The sequence below is a fragment of the Melitaea cinxia genome, chromosome 21 (assembly GCF_905220565.1).
Source record: "Melitaea cinxia chromosome 21, ilMelCinx1.1, whole genome shotgun sequence".
NCBI lineage: Eukaryota > Metazoa > Arthropoda > Insecta > Lepidoptera > Nymphalidae > Melitaea > Melitaea cinxia.
Window position 1 is genome coordinate 13,591,648 of NC_059414.1, and position 20,716 is coordinate 13,612,363.

General features: G+C 33.7%; 2 protein-coding genes across 2 annotated transcripts; one reads left to right on the forward strand and one right to left on the reverse strand.

The window, feature by feature from the left end:
• The first annotated feature begins 4,414 nt into the window (after positions 1-4,414).
• Positions 4,415-10,779, forward strand: LOC123663972. Its single transcript, XM_045598607.1, has 4 exons — positions 4,415-4,446; positions 6,295-6,518; positions 6,836-6,951; positions 7,151-10,779. Exons 1-4 carry the CDS (start codon positions 4,415-4,417, stop codon positions 10,748-10,750), a joined length of 3,972 nt encoding a protein of 1,323 aa, XP_045454563.1. The 3' UTR covers positions 10,751-10,779.
• A 1,067-nt stretch (positions 10,780-11,846) lies between these two features.
• Positions 11,847-19,157, reverse strand: LOC123663817 (ribosome biogenesis protein NOP53). The gene is made up of 8 exons (XM_045598455.1): positions 18,936-19,157; positions 17,582-17,756; positions 16,634-16,847; positions 15,829-16,010; positions 14,946-15,065; positions 13,805-14,028; positions 12,811-13,007; positions 11,847-12,052 (listed from the first exon to the last, which is right to left on the reverse strand). Exons 1-8 carry the CDS (start codon positions 19,055-19,057, stop codon positions 11,883-11,885), a joined length of 1,404 nt encoding a protein of 467 aa, XP_045454411.1. The 5' UTR covers positions 19,058-19,157; the 3' UTR covers positions 11,847-11,882.
• Positions 19,158-20,716: the final 1,559 nt, after the last annotated feature.

Below are 20,716 nucleotides of genomic sequence, written 5' to 3' on the forward strand. Positions count from 1 at the left end.
TGAAACAAAAAAAAACATTATTTTATTTGTTTTTTGGTATAATAAAACAATTAGCATATCTGGCAACTAACTATAATTTACGCACGGGGTTATAATAAACGTATTTTATAAATAATACGTCTGTTACCAACACAGAAATAATTACATAAAGGTGTACTTTCAATAATATATGAATCGTAAAAATTATTTAAAAAAAAAACTTAATTTACCTCGACAAGTATAGTATTATTTTACATTATTAGGGATAGCTCTAAAACTCTCGTCTGAACCAGCTCAGATCCGCATAACAAGCACCACGTGAAGAGTCTTCAAAATCGGTACACCAAGTAAAATTTAAACAAAAAAAACCGGCGAATTTAGAACCTCTTTCTTTTTTTTTTTTTTTTTGAAGTCATTTAAAAATAATATCATTTCACACGTATCCTAAATCATTTATTACAAATAACTGTTAAACACAAACACTCGTGGATCAACACGTAACCTTAACAAAGTCTCGGCTTCGAATTTCGTTATAATTTCTTTCACAATATTCACGACATGACAAAAGCAATATTGACGATTCCCACAAATTAGTACCTATCTTATCTAGATTTGTTCTAAACCTACAATCTGCCTGAATAAACCTGTAATTTGCGCTCTACCCATCGATTGGCTATGGGCCAATCGTTAAGAAGATTTTCTGAAGTCCGGAAATGTCAACATTGTGTCATTTCGAGATCTACAAGGAATAACTACCCCAACTAAATTCATGGTTTTTCCTGTTACCTTGTACATATTTATTTATTTTTTTATTGGTTTACCTGCAGTTATTACACTCAAATATTCATTACAAAACGGAACATACATAATTAATGAGAACTTCTCGCAAATGTCTGAATATTATTTTCTGCTACTACTATGAAAATGAAAATCAATTATTTGATTCAAGTACGCTTTAAAATCATTTTTAATCATCATTTTACAAATTTAAATTACATTTGCTTTATATTAATTATTGATAGTTAATGTGATGCTACCCTTTATGAGCTAAAACCGTTATTTAAAAATTTGCTTTAGTGATATAGATATCAAAATTTGTTCTCTAGAACCAGCACCTCACACCTCAGTATATCACCTCAGTAAATCTCAGTGTATCATAGCACCTCAGTATATCCACGATGGCGCAACGGTTACAGCCATGGATTGTACCTGTTGCGCTGGCAGTTGCGGGTTCGAGAGCTCGGTTCGATGCATCGGAGAGCACGTAAGGCTTTACGTGCTCTCCGAGGCATTTAGTAGAAGATTAGTGTTTTTAAGAAACGATAGGGGGCCTTTGTACGAAATTTCAATTTACATTTTATAATTTGATTCATTATAATGAAACAATTTTTTCGTATTTCATCGCGTTTTATTAAATTTCTTAAATTTCCGACGTTTCGGATACTTTACAGCAACCATGGTCACGAGACGATTGCTAATTAAATACAAAAGTGTGTATGTACTTATGTACGCACGTAAGAAGTTATACTTCACTATCTAGCTAGCTTCACGTTGCTAACATCTTCTTCGTTGACTAGATAACTTCAGGGTATCAGTTTTTTCGTGACGGTGTGCGCGCGCATTGTAAAAATATACTCTCAACATTTTCCTCTAACTCGCCAAAAAAGTATAACTTGAACAAAACATTTTAATTTGTACATATCAGGGCAATCGTTCTTAAGGATTCACCTCAAGCCACATGTCGTTTCTGACAAACACTTCTCCAGTAAATAAACATGAAGTAACACAATCACGTAATGTCCTTTTCACTTCCAACCCACGTGATGACGTGACAATGGGGGCAGGCGAGGTCGGGTCACAGCGCTAGTGCGCGGTGAAAGCGATTGTCGATGAACGGACGAAGCTTTAACAAGAATATGGTGGATACGCTGAGCTTTGTAACCGACTTCAAAATAGTAGGAGGCTCAATATTCGACGGCGTTTTTTTTTATATTTGTTACCTCATAACTTTTTTTTTATTTTAATCAAAAGCCGGTGCTTGTCACGCATTTAAATTTGAGCAAGATCTGACTGACTGAGTAAATAATTTTCTTTCTCAATAAACAGGGGGGAGTGTAACAAAAAGCGTTTTTTAATTCGATAATTCAATCCTAATAATAACGGATAAAATTGGCTTTTATTATTTTATATGGAAGGAAATGTGTAAAGAGTTGAATTTCTTCCAGAGTTTGATGACTTTTTTTTATTGGTTACTTGCTGTACCCCCGACTTCATCCGCGTGGAATTTAACAAAATAGTTATTGTTCAATTCACAGTCATAAAAATGTAGACTAAGTTACTCTTAACTACATCATTCATCAGCTATCTGCCAGTGAAAGTCTTATCAAAATCGGTCCAGGCCAGGCTCGGACAGACAAAAATTGTAAAAAATGTTATTTCGGTATATGTATGTAATACCATGTAAACGTGCATATAAATTTAGTAAAAAGCGGTTATTTTTATATTACAAACAGACACTCCAATTTTATTTATTTGTATAGATGACATAATAACGCTGATTTTAATAGAAAACTTCTGTTTAAATGTATAATTCAAGAAAACAAATCGCTGAGATATGTTTAAGCGCATGACTTCTGAACAATTGTTTTTTTTTTTTGTATTCGTTAGTGTCGAGACAAGGTATATATATGTACTCGTATAAGCAGAAAATAAGAAAAAAAAAATCTAAATATTGACGAAATAAAAACCATTTTTTTTTTCTAAGCATTAGTTTATTTTGATAACGTTATAAAGATACACGAAATGAGGAAAAGCTATTCGACTATTCATTGACGATCTTTTAGAGATTACTCAGTAACACCTTAGAACACCTTATAACAAGGGATTTACAGTCATTTCGACAAACTTTAATTTATTAAATCTATTTGAATTCAAAATCATTTTTGAATCCACATTGCAAAGAATAGTAATATAATATATTTGTATTATATTTTTGTATAAATGGTTATAGTAACCTTTTTGTCCAATTTTTGAGCTTAATAGAAATAAATCTTCTATATATTAATACATGAAGCATAAACTTTGTAACCTTTTTTATGAAAATTGTGTGGTCAGAGGAGTAAGAAATTTCGCACACTTATAGTTTATATAGAGAAGGAGTGCAGAATGCTAATACTTTTTTTATTATTATTAAAATAACATTAAATCAATAAAAAAAATTACTCACACTACCATGTATCCTTTTTTTTAATTTTGTATAATTAATATATTAAATCATAAAAAAAAATAACACACACTACCATGTATTTGACATACGCGCATATATACTCTTTTGTTTATTATTGTAGAAGTATAGTCGTTGACAACAGAACCTTAATAATTTTCAAACTTATAATTTGAATTAGTTATGGTCGAATTTCGACCACTGGTAAAGTTTAGTCTTTAATTCGCACAAACTGAACCTTATAAAGAGATAGCGAGGTACATCCGCTGATTACTGTCGATTAGAAAGTCTTATTCATTGGTAACAGCGCGCAGCGATCTTAGCACTAGTATTTAACTTAGCCATTTATTTGTATTGATGGTATTGTGTTCTAATGAGGAGATTTAGTGTTGCGATTGTTTGAAAAGGATACAGGGATGGATTTAAAATATTCACGAGGGAATAATAATATTCTTTATTAGCACGATACAAATATAAACTTTGCAATAAATGTATTTATAAATGTAATTGACTCGTACTCACAGTTCTTGTATTGTAATTTCATGCCTGTATTTTTAACTGACTTCCGAAAAAGGAGGAGATTCTAAATACGATTGTATTTTTTTTTATGTAGGTATGTTACCTCAGAACTTTTGACTGGTCAAATACTTGTAATATATATGTAATACAAGAATTACTTCCAGACTTTAGGCGGAAATCCAAACTATAACCCAGAAGCAAATATGAGAAAAAAAAACCTTTTAAATGGTCAAGACATACGAGTTTTTTTTTTTATATTTAATCTATTAAATCTTTTGTACAGATTCCACCTTAAGAATGTCACTATAATTTACAAACATTAAATGTTCAGTCAATTTTTACGATACTTATAACTCCGACCCTGTGTTAGTTCAATATACCGGATGTAACAGGCGTCTATTTTATCAGTTACATGTGTAATGGCTAGTAATTGGTTTTTTTTTTATTTGCGACTTATTATTAACTTCACAAATACCTTTACAAGCAGATTTTACATTACAAAATTTTATAACGTACATTTTTTGGTGTAGATGTTGCCAATTTTCTGTAAAACGATACGATTCAAATATCTAAAGTGCTGGATATGCTAAAGAACAATTACGTTACCTTGTTATCGTATCAAACTAATTGAATATATGTGTAACATAAAATAATAGTTTTTTTTTTTATTTCCAGATACGTTTCAACCTTGTAATGGAGCTCGAAGAACACCTCAACGAAGAAAGGTAACTCATTTAATATTTTTGTTCATGAATCTTAGTGGGTACACTTTTTCTCAGAACCATTACCTAATTATGTATATTTTCAACAAAATATTTTAAGGATTATTAAGCCATTTGTTTTTCTATCACGTATTACTTACACCTTTTTTTAAATTAAGCTGTCAGAATCGTGGCATACCTAATAAACGCTTACCCATTCGACGATCAAAGTAGGCACTAAGCATTGTTCTACGTCTGTCTGTTGTTTCTATAGTGCCGCCAATAGGGCTTAGTTTATTTTACGGACAAAACAAATAAAAACAAACAAAAGAATAGCTAAAAATAATAACAGGCCAAATCACTACATAGTATAAAACAAAGTCGCTTTCTCTGTCACTATATCCCTATGTCCCTATGTATGCTTAAATCTTTAAAACTACGCAACGGATTTTGATGCGGTTTTTTTTTCTAATAGAGTGATTGAATAGGAAGGTTTATATGTATATAATAACATCCATTAAATAGTGAAGAAATACTGTTATTTTTGAGGTTTCTAATGTAATGTCGTAAATAATTAAAAATTTTCCGCTTACATTGCAAACGCAGGCTGATCCCTACGAGATTTATCAAAATAATGTACTTAGTATTGTACACATTGAAAAGGTCTGCAGAAAACTCCGCTTTAGTATATGTCTATCTCTTATGGATATCCCACAATAACATGTTTTTGTCATTTACTTTTTACGACAAATAATGGCTAATTTTCGAAGCGATTTTAACCAATACAACATTAATCCTTATCTAATTAAATACCTTAAATACATTGTTGATTTAATATAGATCTATATGGCCCTTTAAAGCATATGATTTAAATGAACATTTTCGAAGATATTTATGGAAAAGAAGAATTGTTTTACTCTAAAGTTAACGCGTGCGGCCCACGGGCAGTAATGAATAAATCAAAACTACTGGATCGATTTTAATCATTTTTTCAGTGAATGACATAGGCTATATATTATATACCCGTGCGAAGCCGGAGTGGGCCGCTAAATAAGTAATAAGCAAAATAAAGTATGTGCCACTCTCACTAAGCTTAGTATAGTCTAAGGGCCTGTTACGCGGTAAAAAGTTTTTGATTCATTATTTTTTTTTACCAGCGAATTCTACAATATTTAAGAGATATTTCTATTCACATATATTAATCTTAAAATTGCAGTTTATTTATTTATTTATTTATTCATAAGTCAACACCAACAAGTAGTACAACAACAAATACAAAATTAATAAAGTAAACATCGGTATCTAGATAATTGCCTACTTTTTTGCAGGTGACCTAAGTTATTAAGAATATCGTCAACAACGAAATAAGTCAAATTTTAATAGTCCATTTAGCATACACTAATGAATATTCGAGATTGAATTCAGAACTTATTGTCAAAAACTAAATTGTGAAAAGTAATTTAAAAAAAAAAAAAACACTGTCGTCAAAAACGTTTAAGAAAAATATACCTAGTAAAAGTGAACATCAACGGAATTGAGAAGATCGTCCAATTCTTTACAGGTGTTCGTAAATTACTTACAATATTAAAAACGTAAAATAACCGATCAAACAACCGGCCATGTAACAAACAGTAACAAATCAAAATACACAATAATATAAATATACAAAATAAATACATTATTAAGTGAGGAGTCCTACTAGCCTATTCAACCTCCGCTGTGAAAGTCTGTATGTATCGTCATCCGTCAAATTGTGTTATTCACAACTGCTGAAACGGCCCTAAGAAAATATTGTAATCGCATACTAATATTATGGAGACATATAAAACCGAAAAACTATATATTTTTATTTATTTATTTATTATTTAATAGACCTCTATTAAAAGGGTACAGAGTGCTAGAATTAATTGCAAATATACCATTTTTAAAGGATGCATCTGAGCTGTACTTACCAGCCCCAAGCGCTGAGTCACTGACGGCCATAGCTCAAGCGATGGGTGCTGCGGGATTCGAAGACTACACAGAGGGCAAGGCACTTGTGAAGCGACTTATTCCTGCAGACAGCCAGCCTGACTTGGACATCGTTGAGCATTTAGGTAATTTAATTAGCCAAACTTTTTTATGCACTTTTGGTAGGGCACAGCAGGAATTTCCTGCTCAAAATATGGAGCAGCTCGACTGGGGTAGTGTAGTGAGTAAGGTGACCAGAGCTCCTGGGGGGGGGGGGGATTGGGGATTGGGTCGGCAACGCGCTTGCGATGCTTCTGGTGTTGCAGGTGTCTATAAGCTACGGTAATCGCTTACCATCAGGTGAGCCGTACGCTTGTTTGCCGACCTAGTGATATAAAAAAATGCTATAAACTTTACTATAGCACGAGAACAGAAATATTCCATTAATTCATTATTTCCTCAGGAGTCATTGGCAAGGCGGGTGTGGACTTTCCAGCGCTTCCTAACATCCCCAACACTGGGTTCAACTGCAAGAACGTGCCTACTGGATATTACGCTGATTTGGAGACTGATTGTCAAGTAAGTGTTTTAATTATCTTTTAATAAACTATTATACTGTAAGAGTTAATTATTATTAAACTTTCTCATTGAAAAAAACTGTCTTAATAATTTTACTTCAATATATTGAAGATGTCTTATTTTTACTGTTTCGTGTATTTACGAATCTATAATTAATATTTAAGGAAAATTTTATTAAATATATTCCTTTCTTTTCTAGGTGTTCCACATATGCGATACGTCCCGGAAGATATCATTCCTATGTCCAAACGGCACCATCTTTAGCCAGTCGCATCTCATCTGTGACTGGTGGTTCAAGGTGGACTGCGCATCTGCCCCCGCCCTGTACGAGTCCAGTGTGGAATACTACGCAAACGAACAGAAGAAGTCGCAAAGAGTCAGTCACAAACTAAGCAAAAACTCTGACCTACAACAAATCGGTGCTGATTCCCATGCCCGATCAGAATCCAGGCGAGCTTCCGTAAATATTCCCACCACTACTGAAAGGCTATTGAGACATCGACAAAAACTTCAGAGTGATATATTACCCAACGCACCTAACGCTCAAGCCACGGCAAGAAGCTATCAGACACTTTTCGAAACCAGCCCGACTCAGAGAGCGCAAGCCGCTTCTGCTTTTGAGAAGAGAAGAAAAAGTCTTGTACAATTAATTTCAAACAACTTTGACGGTGTTCCATTGAAGACAACGCTACCAGGCTACGATAGTTCCACTCAGAGAAGTACGATACCAGCTTATGATCATAATAGCCTCAAAGAAATGCAAGTAGCGGCGGAAACAGCTTCATTTGCTCAAAATCAAAACAGACAATTTCTTCAAGACTATAACGCTAAAAACTTCAGACCGTATCCAGTTTACACACCAAACGTTTCTCAAAAGACCGTAAAATCTAAGAGCAATCCCACTTTGACTACTCTGTATGATATTCAATCAAAAGAAATGTCCCGGTACCTTCAAGAAGCGACGACTAAACGCCAAACATTAGTTCCCTATACTAAAAGTTACGCCAGCACTTTTAACGAAAGGCGTGAACCTTACACGAGGCCAGGAGTATCGTTATTAAGAGATTTTCTGGAAAAGGAAAAAAATAAATCAATATCGGCAACAACGGAAAAAATCGTCGCAGCAACGGCTCGCAGTGATAAATTCGATAATGCAGTAAATTCTGAAAGAAAAGTTACTATTGAAACCAAAGACAGTTTTGAATCTGCAACTAAAATTCCTCAAACAACAAGAGATGATAAAACTGAAACTGCGTCTTTCGACACCGAAGTATATTCAAGCTTGAAATCAACAGCTCAAGATACGACTGAAACTTCTTACAAAGAGCGGCGAGATAGACTAATGAGAAAACTTAACTTTGACGTGACTGAAACAACTGAACCTACTGTAGCTACTACACCTACTGACAAGTATTTTGGTGATCAACCCAATAGACCTGGACTTATTGTTCCTCCTTCATTAACTCCTAAAACTCTACACTCTCTAGCAATTTACTACGCTACAGCACTAGACAATTTATCTACAACTCCTACTCCTGAAGAGGATGAAAACACAACAACTGCTTTTGATGAAGACGAACCAATTGATCAAAGTTTACCGGCACTGTTCAGCCGTCAAACGATCAGCAAATATGGTAACCTTTTTGGAAACGGTTCTAATAATAGTAAACTTTTAGAAGAAATCAAGCTTGATCCAAATGGTACTTATAATGAACTCGCAGAAGATTTAGCAGCCCAAATGAGTCAAGGTCCTCTGGCTACCTCACCACAAATTAGGGAATTAGCTCAAGTATTCACACACGCACTTTCAGCCTATCTTCAAGACCCTGTTCAATTCAGAAAAGTTCTTTCAGATATCAGACCAACTTATCCTTCGTTCGCTGACATGTTAACAACCAACGAAGATTTTTCAAACACTGAACCAACAACAACGGTCAATGAAGAGGAAGATGAGATATTAGGATTCTCAGACGATCATAGAGGGCACGATTCTGAAAATTCTATAAGAGGAAGCAAAGCTCTGAATCTTGAATCTAATTACCCTACTACAGTAGAAGACACCACAACTACAACCAAACCTAAAATAGACCCTATTTCTACCTATTCACCTAAAACTTATACAACAACAACTTATAGGAATCCATTTAGATGTTGCGGAAGAATATCAGCGTCCTATACCACAGCTCCAACACCTAGGGATGTTTATTCTACATTATACCCATTTACAAATACGGCGGCTGTCAAAGCAAATTCTTTAATAATCAATAACAATGATGTAACTCCCTCTTCAGACAGTGTAACCTCCTTTAAACATGGAAGTGGACGAAACAACAATAACATTTACTCATTTGGAAAAACCGTTACCACTGATGTAACACCTTTTAATGATTATTCAGAAGTGACTACAGTCCCAACAGCATGGGGTGTAGATATTGTCGAATCCACATTATCTCCTATAACTAATTCACATCAAATGTTTGAAAGCAAAAAACTAAGAGCAACAACTTATGCACCTGAAACTACACCAGTACACTTTACTGATACTGATAGCGTTGAGTTGGAAAACGAAGAAGAACTACAAAGAGCTCATAGTCAGTCGTTCGTGTCGCCAAAAAATAATAACTTACGACAAGGAAAACAACTCAAACAAGAAAACAAATCGGTTAAAAAGCCATCTGAAGACTTAGAGGTGCCTACGCAGTATACTATTGACACTACGACGACAACGGTGCAGATTAATACGCAACCAACAACTACTGTTAAGGATCAGACTGAAGGATTGAGTACGGTGACTCCACTGACCAGTAGCATTTTCACCTCTCCAGACAGTGACAAATATACATATGATTTTCAATGGCAGACTACTTTTGGAAATTGGCAAAGCACAATTCTCGATCCCATCACACTCAACGATGGACTCAGCCATACAGATCGTGAACAAAATCTTTCTGAAAAAACTCAACAACCAAGCGAGTGGTCAAATACGGCTACGACTCCAACAATATTCGCAACAACGAGCGAACCTGCTGCTTCATCAACAATAAATGTTGAAGTTACAACATCGACTGACAACAACAACCAAAATGTAAGATATGGTAAATTACTTAGAGACACAACATCCACTGAACCGGCGTTAGATTTGTCAACTGTAACAGACACGATTGTAGAAAAAGCGAAAGAAATAATGGGAGGTATGAACGCTACCACCACGCAAAAGCTAATGAACGTTATGAAGAAAACTAAATCTAAAACCGTAAAACGTTTAATATTATTATTAGTGCAAACATGTGACGACGACCACAACTCGACCGCTGAAGCATCAAAAAGGGCCTTACTAGAAGCACTCATGGCTGTGTCGCAAAAGGATATGGAAGAGATCGCTAAAGAAGAGGATTTAACTGAAGCTCCATCTACTGTCTCTGATATAGATGACGTAAAAACGACAGAATTCCACCGTCGAATGGACAGAATGCCAGTTCAAAGACGCGGCAAAAAATTAAATATAGACGCTGAAGCCATAAATGCTTTATCGAGTCCAACAACAACAGAAAGTCTGAAAACTGAAGAGACGACAGAATTCACAACAATCAGTACTATCAGAACGACACAACCAGGCCGTAGAGGTGCCAGGAAGTTTGCAACGAGAACAACAGAAGCGGAACAATTAAAAACGACAGTGACTGATAGACCCATCGCAGAAGCAAGAGTCGCACCCCAGGGAGATTTAAAAGTTCAATCTGATACAAGAGCATTAGAACTATTAAGATCGTTATACACTATCGCTGCGCGGTGGGGATGAAAAGAATGACAACAAATTATTTATTTCGATATAATTAGGGTTCGTTATTTAAAAAAATATAAAGAAAATGTAAAGATAGTTAATTAGATTATAAAATTTTATTATTGTTAAGATTAATAAGAGTGGAATACTTTTTAGATAATTTTTTAAAGAACAATGCTTTAATATTTTATCCTAGAATGCTCAATTATATCCACATACGAACCCTAACTATAGCGATTCTTAGATTGTGATTTCTTGATGTAGATAACACCGATACCTTAGGCCATTTTCTCTTGAATGTGTCCGATCAGAGATGACAAAAATTAGAAAATTATCAAAAATGTTTTATACACTAATTAATTTATTGTTTTGTATGTTTTAATTATGACTTGCCTTTTAGTATTTTAAATAGTTATAAGTAATCAAATTTCGAGTTACCTACGATTTATTTTTAGCCTTTATTAACTGCCAATTGTATTATTGTAAAATATCGCTAAGTAAACTATTTTAGGATGTTAATTTAAGACATTTTATATAATAAATTTTATTATAAAATTGAAGTGTTTTACTTGGCCACGTTTTAACGTTAAATAGTGCTCCTTTTTAAAGCAAATTTTATCAAAAGCAGTCAATTTTAATATTTTATTATAAAGCACTAAAGCTAAAAACATTTTGATTGCAGTACTAGGAACAATTAGTACGATTTTAAGAAATCACTAAGGTACACGTTTTGACTAACCCGTTGGCGCAGTTTGTAATGACCCTGCTTTCTGCTCCGAGGGTTGTGGGTTCGACTCCCACCCTGAGTCTGGGTGAAATATAAATATTTATTTATGTATTATTTATAAGTATGTTTATCGAAAAAATATGTAATATGTAATGTTATATTATATTATTTGTTTTACTTTTATTTTATTTTTTTATTGTACACCTACACACTATAGTTTCTTGCACATACCAAGGTTGGCTGGTAGAAAATGCATTAGCGTTAAGCCCGCCTTTTGTACACACTTGTATTAGTGTATTTATTGTACAATGAAGAATTTAAATAAATAAAAAAAAGGCGATACGAAGTTCGCGAGCTCAGCTAGTTTAATATAAATAAAACTCAGTATAACATTAAATATCAACTTTATTCCCCATGTGTTGATCACTTCTTGCCCACATCTCTGTTGACGTATCTCTCGATGTCCTTCTCCGTGACCTTGTGACCTGACTTGAAGTAACTCTTGAGTTTCCTCTTCTTCTTCATCATGACCTTGGAGGCTGCGAGGGCTCCTCGCCGTTGTAGGGATTCGAAACGTTCCTTTAGTAGATTAGCTGTAAAAAATTTTATGATAATTGAAATTTAACAAAAAAGTTGTCGTTCAGTTCGCAGAGTTATATAACAAATATACTTCTAAAATAAAAGTAGCCTAAGTTACTCTATATTGCATTATGAATTTAGTAAAAAGTGGTTATTTCTTTGTAAATAGGACTTTGTGACGTTATTTTATGTGTGCTGTTATCTTGTACACCTGATAACGATCATTACTCATAGTAGGTAACATATCCAGCCCCCAGTGGAGCAGCGGGGTGGATTCAGCTCCAATCCTTCTCCTACATGAAGAAAGTGGCCTATGCCCAGCAGTATGATATTACAGGCTGAAGCGTAAGTAAAAACTAGTAAATGAAATAAAAATCAAATCGCTGTTTTATAATAAATAACCAGTCGCACATTTGGTAGCATAACATAATGTTCAATATTTGTTAACATGGCTGTTTAGTCTTTACTATAAAATTAAGTTGTAAATAAATCATGTGTCTGTCTTAGTGTAGTTAGTTTGTAATAGTTTAGTTACTAATAAATGTATTTATAGTTTAACATTAAATGTTTGTGACATTTTAGGTGTAACAATGAAATTCTGATTACTTTGCCTTGATTACTTTGCCCCGTTCTCAAAATTAAATTGAGACTTATCTCAACCGCACCAATCAATCCTTTGATTTTTCACCTTATATGACATTAGCAGAATCAATTGTATTCCCCTGGCATAATTCATAGCCGTTAAACCAATCAATCAATAACAACAACTTACAAGTATTAGACAAGTTCCTCAGATCCCCGGTCAGCTGTTTGGGGTCCACAAAGTCCGGTTCCTTAGCGGGTGGCCTGTTCTTATTCAGTGCCGGCAGGGCGGTCTCTTCTAATTGTTTCCGCTTTGTTGTACGTTTGGTTCGGAGCTCAGCGTCTCTTTTCTCTTTGTTTATCAATGATGATTGAATCTTACGGAGCCTGTTAATAAGTAATAACAAAATTAAAGCATCTAAAATGATAAATAGGCCTAACGCTCTGCACAAATAACGAGAAAATTACTCTGATCTCATATTGCTTACTAACCATGGCACGCGATTTCACCCGCGCTAATTTGAGGAAAAGACATTCTAACATTATAAAGCCTATCTTCATAAATATCAAGAACAAGAAAATAATTTCATTTCGAACTAGTACTTCATGAAATTTGGGCTAACTTCAAGCTACAATGACGAGGGACCTTTTCACCATATGCTATCAAACCACAATGTTAAAGTACCAATTTTGTACGCTACACTTCAATTATTGTTTCTCTCAAAGATAGGATTAGAAATGAGACTATCCGCGAGAAATCGAAAGTAACCGACATAGCCCACAGAATTAGCAAGTTGAAGTGGCAGTGGGCTGGTCATCTGTGTTGTAGGACCGATGGCCGTTGGAGTAGACGGGTCCTGGAGTGGAGACCGCGTCTTGGCAAACGCAGTGTGGGACGTCCTCCGGCCCGTTGGACCGACGATCTACGTAAGATTGCCGGTGTAGGCTGGATGAGGATTGCAGAAAACCGAGATGTTTGGCGCGAACTTGGGGAGGCCTATGTCATCGAAGCGAATTTTGTGACATTGAATATTTTAAATTTTTTTCACATATTCAATAAACAATATCAACTTTTCCATCGGTTGACTTTTAGGCACAAAAGTTATAAGTAAACAGATATAAGTCGAGAAGGATTTTCAACAAAACTGAATACCAATTATCTCAGCCACTAAATATTAACTCACTTGTAAAGATCAGTAATCTTCTTTCTATCAATCTTCTCTCGTTTTAATCTCTCCCTCTCTTCTATTCTCTCTCTCTGTTTGCGACGCGCTTTATGGTCTTTCTTCTTGTTTTTCACGGGGGGATTGATGGCTTTGTATTCATTGTCACTGGGCTCGGGGTCGGGGTCTGTTGTAGGGTCATGGGGCTGGGGCAGGCCTACGCTCATCTCTTCACGCCATTGGTTCTAGAATTATAAATATAGTTATTTGTAATTCTATACACAATATTCCTATGGGCGTACCCAGAATTGTGTAAAGGTGGGGCAAAAAAATGTAAAACTATAAATGGGAGAAGGGGTTTTATTCACTACAACCTTCCATTTACTTTCACTATCTACGCTACTTCAATAATAGCTTACGGAGGTTTTGGCTAAATCTACTTTAAATTTCCTTAGTAAAATCTAAAATATCAATTATTAGCTTCGAGTCAGAATGGGGTAAACCCACCTGGGCCTACCGTGGGTATGCCCATGAATGTCCCTAACTACTTGTCATACAATTATAAAATTTGAAAATTCGCATAAGCCTAAGATTATACTAAATCTATCCGATAATATAGTTTTACATCTAATATATAAAATTTTCGTGTCATGGTGTTAAACATTGAACTCCTCCGAAACGGCTCGACCGATTTTAATAAAATTTTGTGGGCATATCGGGTAGGTCTGAGAATCGGCCAACATCTATTTTTCATACCCCTAAGTTATAAGGGGGGGGGGGGATTAAGCGGGTTAATAACATATATGGCAAAGAAACGTTTGCGGGGTCAGCTAGTAATTATATATAAATATAATTTTTTTTATCAATATTTTATTATTAATATATTTTTTAGTTACCTATTGACTTTTTTTACATAAATTTGATAAATGACTTTTTTAAATAAATTTTATTGTTAATTAGTAGGACATTTAATCTTGAATTACGATGTACAATATTTTTAAATATACTTGTCTCAGTGACATTAACATATTGTAAAATATTGTATACTCCGTATTGGAATACATATTGGATAGTAATTTAATAATGATTCAATATTATGTTTTATATGTATTCTGTGGATGTACCTATAAAATATATAAATAAATATTATTATCAACATTACCTCTTTTTCCTTGGGAGTGACCTTACTAAACATGCCGGTCGTCACTCTGTTTAAGTGAGCCTCACGTTTCATCATCTTTTGTTCGTGTTGGACAACCTCTTGTAAGAGTTCTTGATGTTCCTGTTGTATATAAAAATATTATTACAATCGACCTTTATAAAACTGTTACATAATACTGCTTTCAAGGAGTGTTGTGTTCTAGTTGGTAGGTAAGGCGACCACATCTCTGGGGGAGATTGGTGGTAGGGTCGGCTAAGTTTATAATGCACCTAATCTTTATATATATATTTCTTGTGTGCGTGTGTATGTCACTGAACTCCTCCTAGACGGCTGGACGGATTTTAATGAAATTTTTTGTGTGATTTCAAGAGGATTCGAGGATAGTTTAGATTCACAATTTGGTCCACTGGAAAATGTTTATTAACTAATTTTTCATTTATAAGTAGTTGTTAATTTTGGAATGTTTTACATTGGATCCGGTAGACTGCGCCACCATCGCAGCATCAAATATTAAATATTATTCTATTTTAATTTCAGTTTGTCCCGATAGTTGGTGCTGCGATCAAATTGAGAAAAATATTTGAAATTTTGTGTTATGGCAAAACAACGTTTGCGGAGTCAGCTAGTGTTAAAGTAAATTTTTATTTCATTGATTTATAGTTTTGCTACCTTAACTGTCTTTTTTTGAGAATGTCATTTTCTTTAGAGGTTAGTTGTGTGTAACCTTAGGACGAATATTTTCATTTCATTTTATAGTTAAACTTCTGCACAAAGACAGTAGTTGAAGGTATTTTTTATATGATTGCTAAGATATAGCCTATATTTGTATTACCTAGTCACTTAACATGTTTTACCTGTATATATTAATAAGAGTAAAACTAACCTTAAACGAAGGATTATAGCTGACACCTGGATGTGGCACCTCCACCGACTTCCTTGTAACCACCGATTTTGGAAGCGGCGGTTTTGATCGTAGCCTTTTTGTTGTCGGGACGTTATGTAATTGTGCTTCTGGTGATATAAACTCATCTACGAGTGTTTCTGGCATACCTTTAGCTTCGAGTACTGAAACATTTAATAATTTAATAATACTTTACTGTTAATAACAATACTAGCGACCCGCCCCGACTTCGCACGGGTGCAATGGTGATACTAAATACTATCTATACCAAAAGATATGTAGGAAACCTCTAAAATTATCAGAGTTTCTATGCCATATTATGCATATATTATACAAATAAACTTTCCTCTTGAATCACTCTATCTATTTAAAAAAAACGCATCAAAATCCGTTTTGTAGTTTTAAAGATCTATGCGTACATAGGGGCAGACAGTGGAATGTGACTTTGTTTTATACTAAGTAGTGATTTCTATTTTTACAATTTTACTGTTAGGAAAATAGAAGTATATATATATATATGATGATGACGCATCACAATACTAATAAAAATAAATATATTTAACATACAAACATAGACTGTTCCTAAACAGCCGACAGATGAAAATAATATGTTGGAATAAAAATATAACATATACTTGATAATGTTACCTTCTACATTGAAAAATTAATCAAATACACTCAGACTAGAGGTGGGAAGCAAACCCACAAGCTCAGAAGTAAAGACTTGGCTCACTATCAACTCTTCCAACGGACCGGTCGAAAACATAATGCTATTGTAAGGGCTTACCATCGTCATCCCAAATATTTTTATTGTATGTCTTTCTTATAGATTTTAACTTTTTTCTTCTCTCTGCAACCATTTTTTTATTCTTCTTTATATCTTCAACTTTCTTTGCTAGAACTCCCTTGACGAGTTTCCTTTGTTTGGTTATTTTAGATAAATCTGATGGTTTCGATCCAACGGGTTTTACATGATTACGTTTAGCGTTCGGATCTTGTACCTGAAATTAAATATAGATAAAAATTTCAATTATTATTCATAAACTTTGGCTAAAAATTTTATACTATATTTTTCATATGATATGATATTACTATAATATTATAGTAAGATAGGAGATATTGTTTTTCTTCTTGTGTTTGGGAAACAAAAGATAAAATGGCTAAGTAGCTATAAGTCTGCTCATTGAATTACACAATCAGTAATTATCATTAAACTTTATTTATAATGTGTTCATACAATTTATTAAAACACATGGTTAAAAATTATTACAATATATATTTTTCTATCGTACTTAGGGGACATCCAGTAATTACGTGAGCTCAGAATGAGAGCAATGAATTTTCACCAAATTTCATTTAAGCCGAGGGGAAAACGAAAATCTCACGACAACTTCAAAAAATATAAAATATTACAGATATAAAAAATTTTATGGCTATGAAAATCATTTAGTTTTTACTTTGAATTTTATTTAATTTAAATAAATTAGCTATAGTATACTAGAACAGTTTATTATTTAACGTCAGTTTTAATTATATTCAGCATCAATCTCACGTAAGAGGAGGAGGGAGCCAGGCAAATCTCACTAAATCTCACCTAATGGGGATAGGGGTTTAAACTGATCGAAACATAGCTCACGTAATTAATGGATGTTCCATTACTACCCTTAGAAAAAAAAAGAACATACTTAACTATAAAGATGATAATAAACTTGTAATAATTTTATTTATACCATACCTTAGAAGTAGGTAAAAGAACTTCAAAACACTTAGGAGTCTCCGATAACTTTTCTCGTTTCCTCTGCTTAGCGGACAACGGCTTTATATCAGGTTTGACATCTATTTCCTCAGGCTTATCTACTCCTTGCGTGTCTAACACAAAAAGTTCTGCATCTGGCTTTGTTTCAAATTTACTGAAAATAATACAATCAGTATATAAGCATATAAAATAGATTTTTACTATATCTTAAGTTACATTACAAAAGTTTTGTTGTACAAGTAAGAGATACTTTATAGAACTGATTTTAATTAGCTTCTTTTAACAAATTTATTTACTTATTGCAATTTAAACTTCCCAATGGTTTTAATAATTTTGGCTAAGATCTAGATTAGGTAAAACCGAATTAGAAAAACCGAATTATGGGGTTTTTGGGTGTGGAGAGTGGAGGGTGTAGGGGAATCTATACAAGGTAACACTGTCACACCTCAAAACCCCATGGTTATGGAGATATCCATGGTTAAAGTTTTGAGTCTGTCCTACCCCTAGAGTGTTTTTTTTGTGCCGCGGAGGCGCGGAGGGAGGGCAGCCCTCGCCCGCCGTGCGAAAGCGCGCGAACGAATGCGTAGAGGAGCGGCTGAGGCTAGTCGCCTTCGGCGACCAGCCTCCGCTGCGGAACGGAGCATGAGTGAGCGTGCTTTCGCACGCAAGGGCGGAAGGGCTGCACTTCCCGCAGCGCCGGAGCCAAGCGTTCCTCTAACTTTCGAAATTCTTCTTCTAACCTCAAAACTTTAACCATGGATATCTCCATAACCATGGGGTTCCGAGGTGTGACAGTGGTACCAGGGGTAGCGTTCCCCACCCTCTCCCCCCCCAATCCCCCCACGGTCCCGAAATTCGGTTTTACCTAATCTAAAGCTTTACCATAATTTTAATATAAAATTGATTGTTTTGTTGCTTTTCCTTGCACAACATCAACATAGTCGTGATTGACATCAATATTTATATTACATTTTATTTATTTTATAACTTTATCTGTGCTGTTTACCAACCCAAAAATAATAAATTAATCCTTACAAAATATTTTTCATTTTATATATTATCATAAGCATAATATGGTAAATTGTGTTCCAAAAGTTTAAATTTGATTTTGCCTAGATTTATTGTTTTACTTAAAATTGCATAGAATGCTGAATAAGAATAAATTTTGAGGACGACAAAAAAATATTTTCATTTTAAAATTACATTTTAATTGCACCTAATAGTGTATATATGTTGAATAGACACTGGTCGCTGTTCTAAACTTTTTTTTAGAAATTTTACGATATGAAATATTTCGTAAGTCCGTAATAAAAAGTAAACAACATAACCTTACCCAAGTCTCTCTTCCAATCTTTGGTCTTCAAGAAACTCCTCCACATCATTTATATTAGAATATTTTCGCCATGCTGTTTTAGTCTTTTTAGACACGCGCTTCTTTTTCTTAATAGCAGTCATTTTAATTCAAGTGTTTTGTATTATCACATGGGTCAAAAAACACATTTACACGACATTGACAACAAATTTAAAAAGACAGTTCCATTGAACATCGTCAAAGTCAAAAATTATTGCCAACGTAAATATATCGAAAATAAAGATCGAATTTAAAATTGATTTTGTTTGGTTAAAAATAAATATTGAAACTGTCAATTAGCATCGTTTAGCTCAATCATTAATTATATTAGCATTAATTATTTATTCGTTCTCAGTCTCAAGTTCTTTTGAAGCACTGAATTATTTTTATAAAAGTAGTTTTAAGATTTCAACACGATCACCGAAACACAAATTTAAAAATCATATGTATTATGTAGTAATTGTGTCTTTCAAACATATATTCTTAAATAATAAATATTATAAGTTAAAGAAAAATATTTAAATGAAGTAGTCTAATTTTTGCTTTATGGCAAAATTATTCCAAAATAAAACTGAGACAATCGCTTTGGTATAGCAGTGCATATGCGGTATAAGTGTCCAATTAACAGTGATCGTGGGCCGTGATTCTAGGCTAGAGCTTCCACACCGTGCCAAAGAGCTCGTAAAGCTATCGGTCCCAGTTATTACCACAAACATCTGATAGCGATCGTTACTCGTAGTAAAGAATACTTCTGCCAATCGACACGGTAGATCAGGATTCAACCCTTCTCTTACATGGAGAAAGAGCCAACAGTAGAATGTTACAGATCAAAAAGAAAATCAAAAAGAAAAGTTAGGCCATAAAAAAAGTAACTACTACATCTATGATCTATGCCTAAATTTCGACTTACATAAACTAACCACTGACGTTATAGTTACTGTTTAAGAATATCAGGAGCCTTATTAAAACAGTAGATGTAACTGAAGATTTATCAAAAAGTAGGTAAACAAAAATGGTCTATCAATACATTCATCTATAAAAAAAAAAAAAAATTCGCTTAGTGGTTTTTTCGTATTTAGTTTTTAGTAGATATGATTAGTCTAATAGAAGATTAGATTAATTAAACAGTATACTTAAATTGTTGTTTCATCAAATTTTTATTGCTAACGAAAGTAAAATACCTAAATAATATATTACGTCTCTTGCTAAGGACAATAAAGAAACTTCAACGTAGTTTTAAAAAATTATATTTTTCTAAATAAAAAATTTTTTCACAGGAAAAAACGAACGACAATGATTTTGAGTCTTATAAGTAAGTTATTATGTCAAAGGCTACGAATATGGGATACTAGCAGCACGCCCCGGCTTCGCACGGGTAGTTACAAAAATTTCTAAATTAAAAATTACAATACACACACATAAACTTTTTTATTTGTGTCAGGTGTCTAAATAAATAAAGTTTGAATATTGTTATTTAATGAACTTTTATTTTCATCTTAATGATTTTTTTTTATTATTTTTGAACACTTTGGGTTACATTATAGGAGTTTTAGTAAGGATGTCTAATTTTTTTGAAAATATAATATAGCTCGGGTATCGTGCAGCTTTCCAACAGAGAAACAATTTTTCAAATCCGTTCAGTAGTTTCGGAGCCTATTCGCTGCAAACAAACAAACAATCAAATATTTCCTACAATATTTGTACAGAAAATAGCCTATCTTTAGCATTTTTAAAATGGAATAACATATTGAAGTATTTTTATG

What these genes read in the sequence shown, in the direction of transcription:
- LOC123663972 (XM_045598607.1), top strand. Translation starts at nt 4,415, where the DNA reads ATGGAGCTCGAAGAACACCTCAACGAAGAAAG. An exon ending in GGACATCGTTGAGCATTTAG is followed by an intron (nt 6,519 to 6,835) that starts GTAATTTAATTA and finishes TTATTTCCTCAG; the next exon opens with GAGTCATTGGCAAGGCGGGT. An exon ending in ATTTGGAGACTGATTGTCAA is followed by an intron (nt 6,952 to 7,150) that starts GTAAGTGTTTTA and finishes TTTCTTTTCTAG; the next exon opens with GTGTTCCACATATGCGATAC.
- LOC123663817 (XM_045598455.1), bottom strand. Translation starts at nt 19,057, where the DNA reads ATGACTGCTATTAAGAAAAAGAAGCGCGTGTCTAAAAAGACTAAAACA. An exon ending in AGATTGGAAGAGAGACTTGG is followed by an intron (nt 17,757 to 18,935) that starts GTAAGGTTATGT and finishes TATTATTTTCAG; the next exon opens with TAAATTTGAAACAAAGCCAG. An exon ending in AAATATTTGGGATGACGATG is followed by an intron (nt 16,011 to 16,633) that starts GTAAGCCCTTAC and finishes TAAATGTTTCAG; the next exon opens with TACTCGAAGCTAAAGGTATG.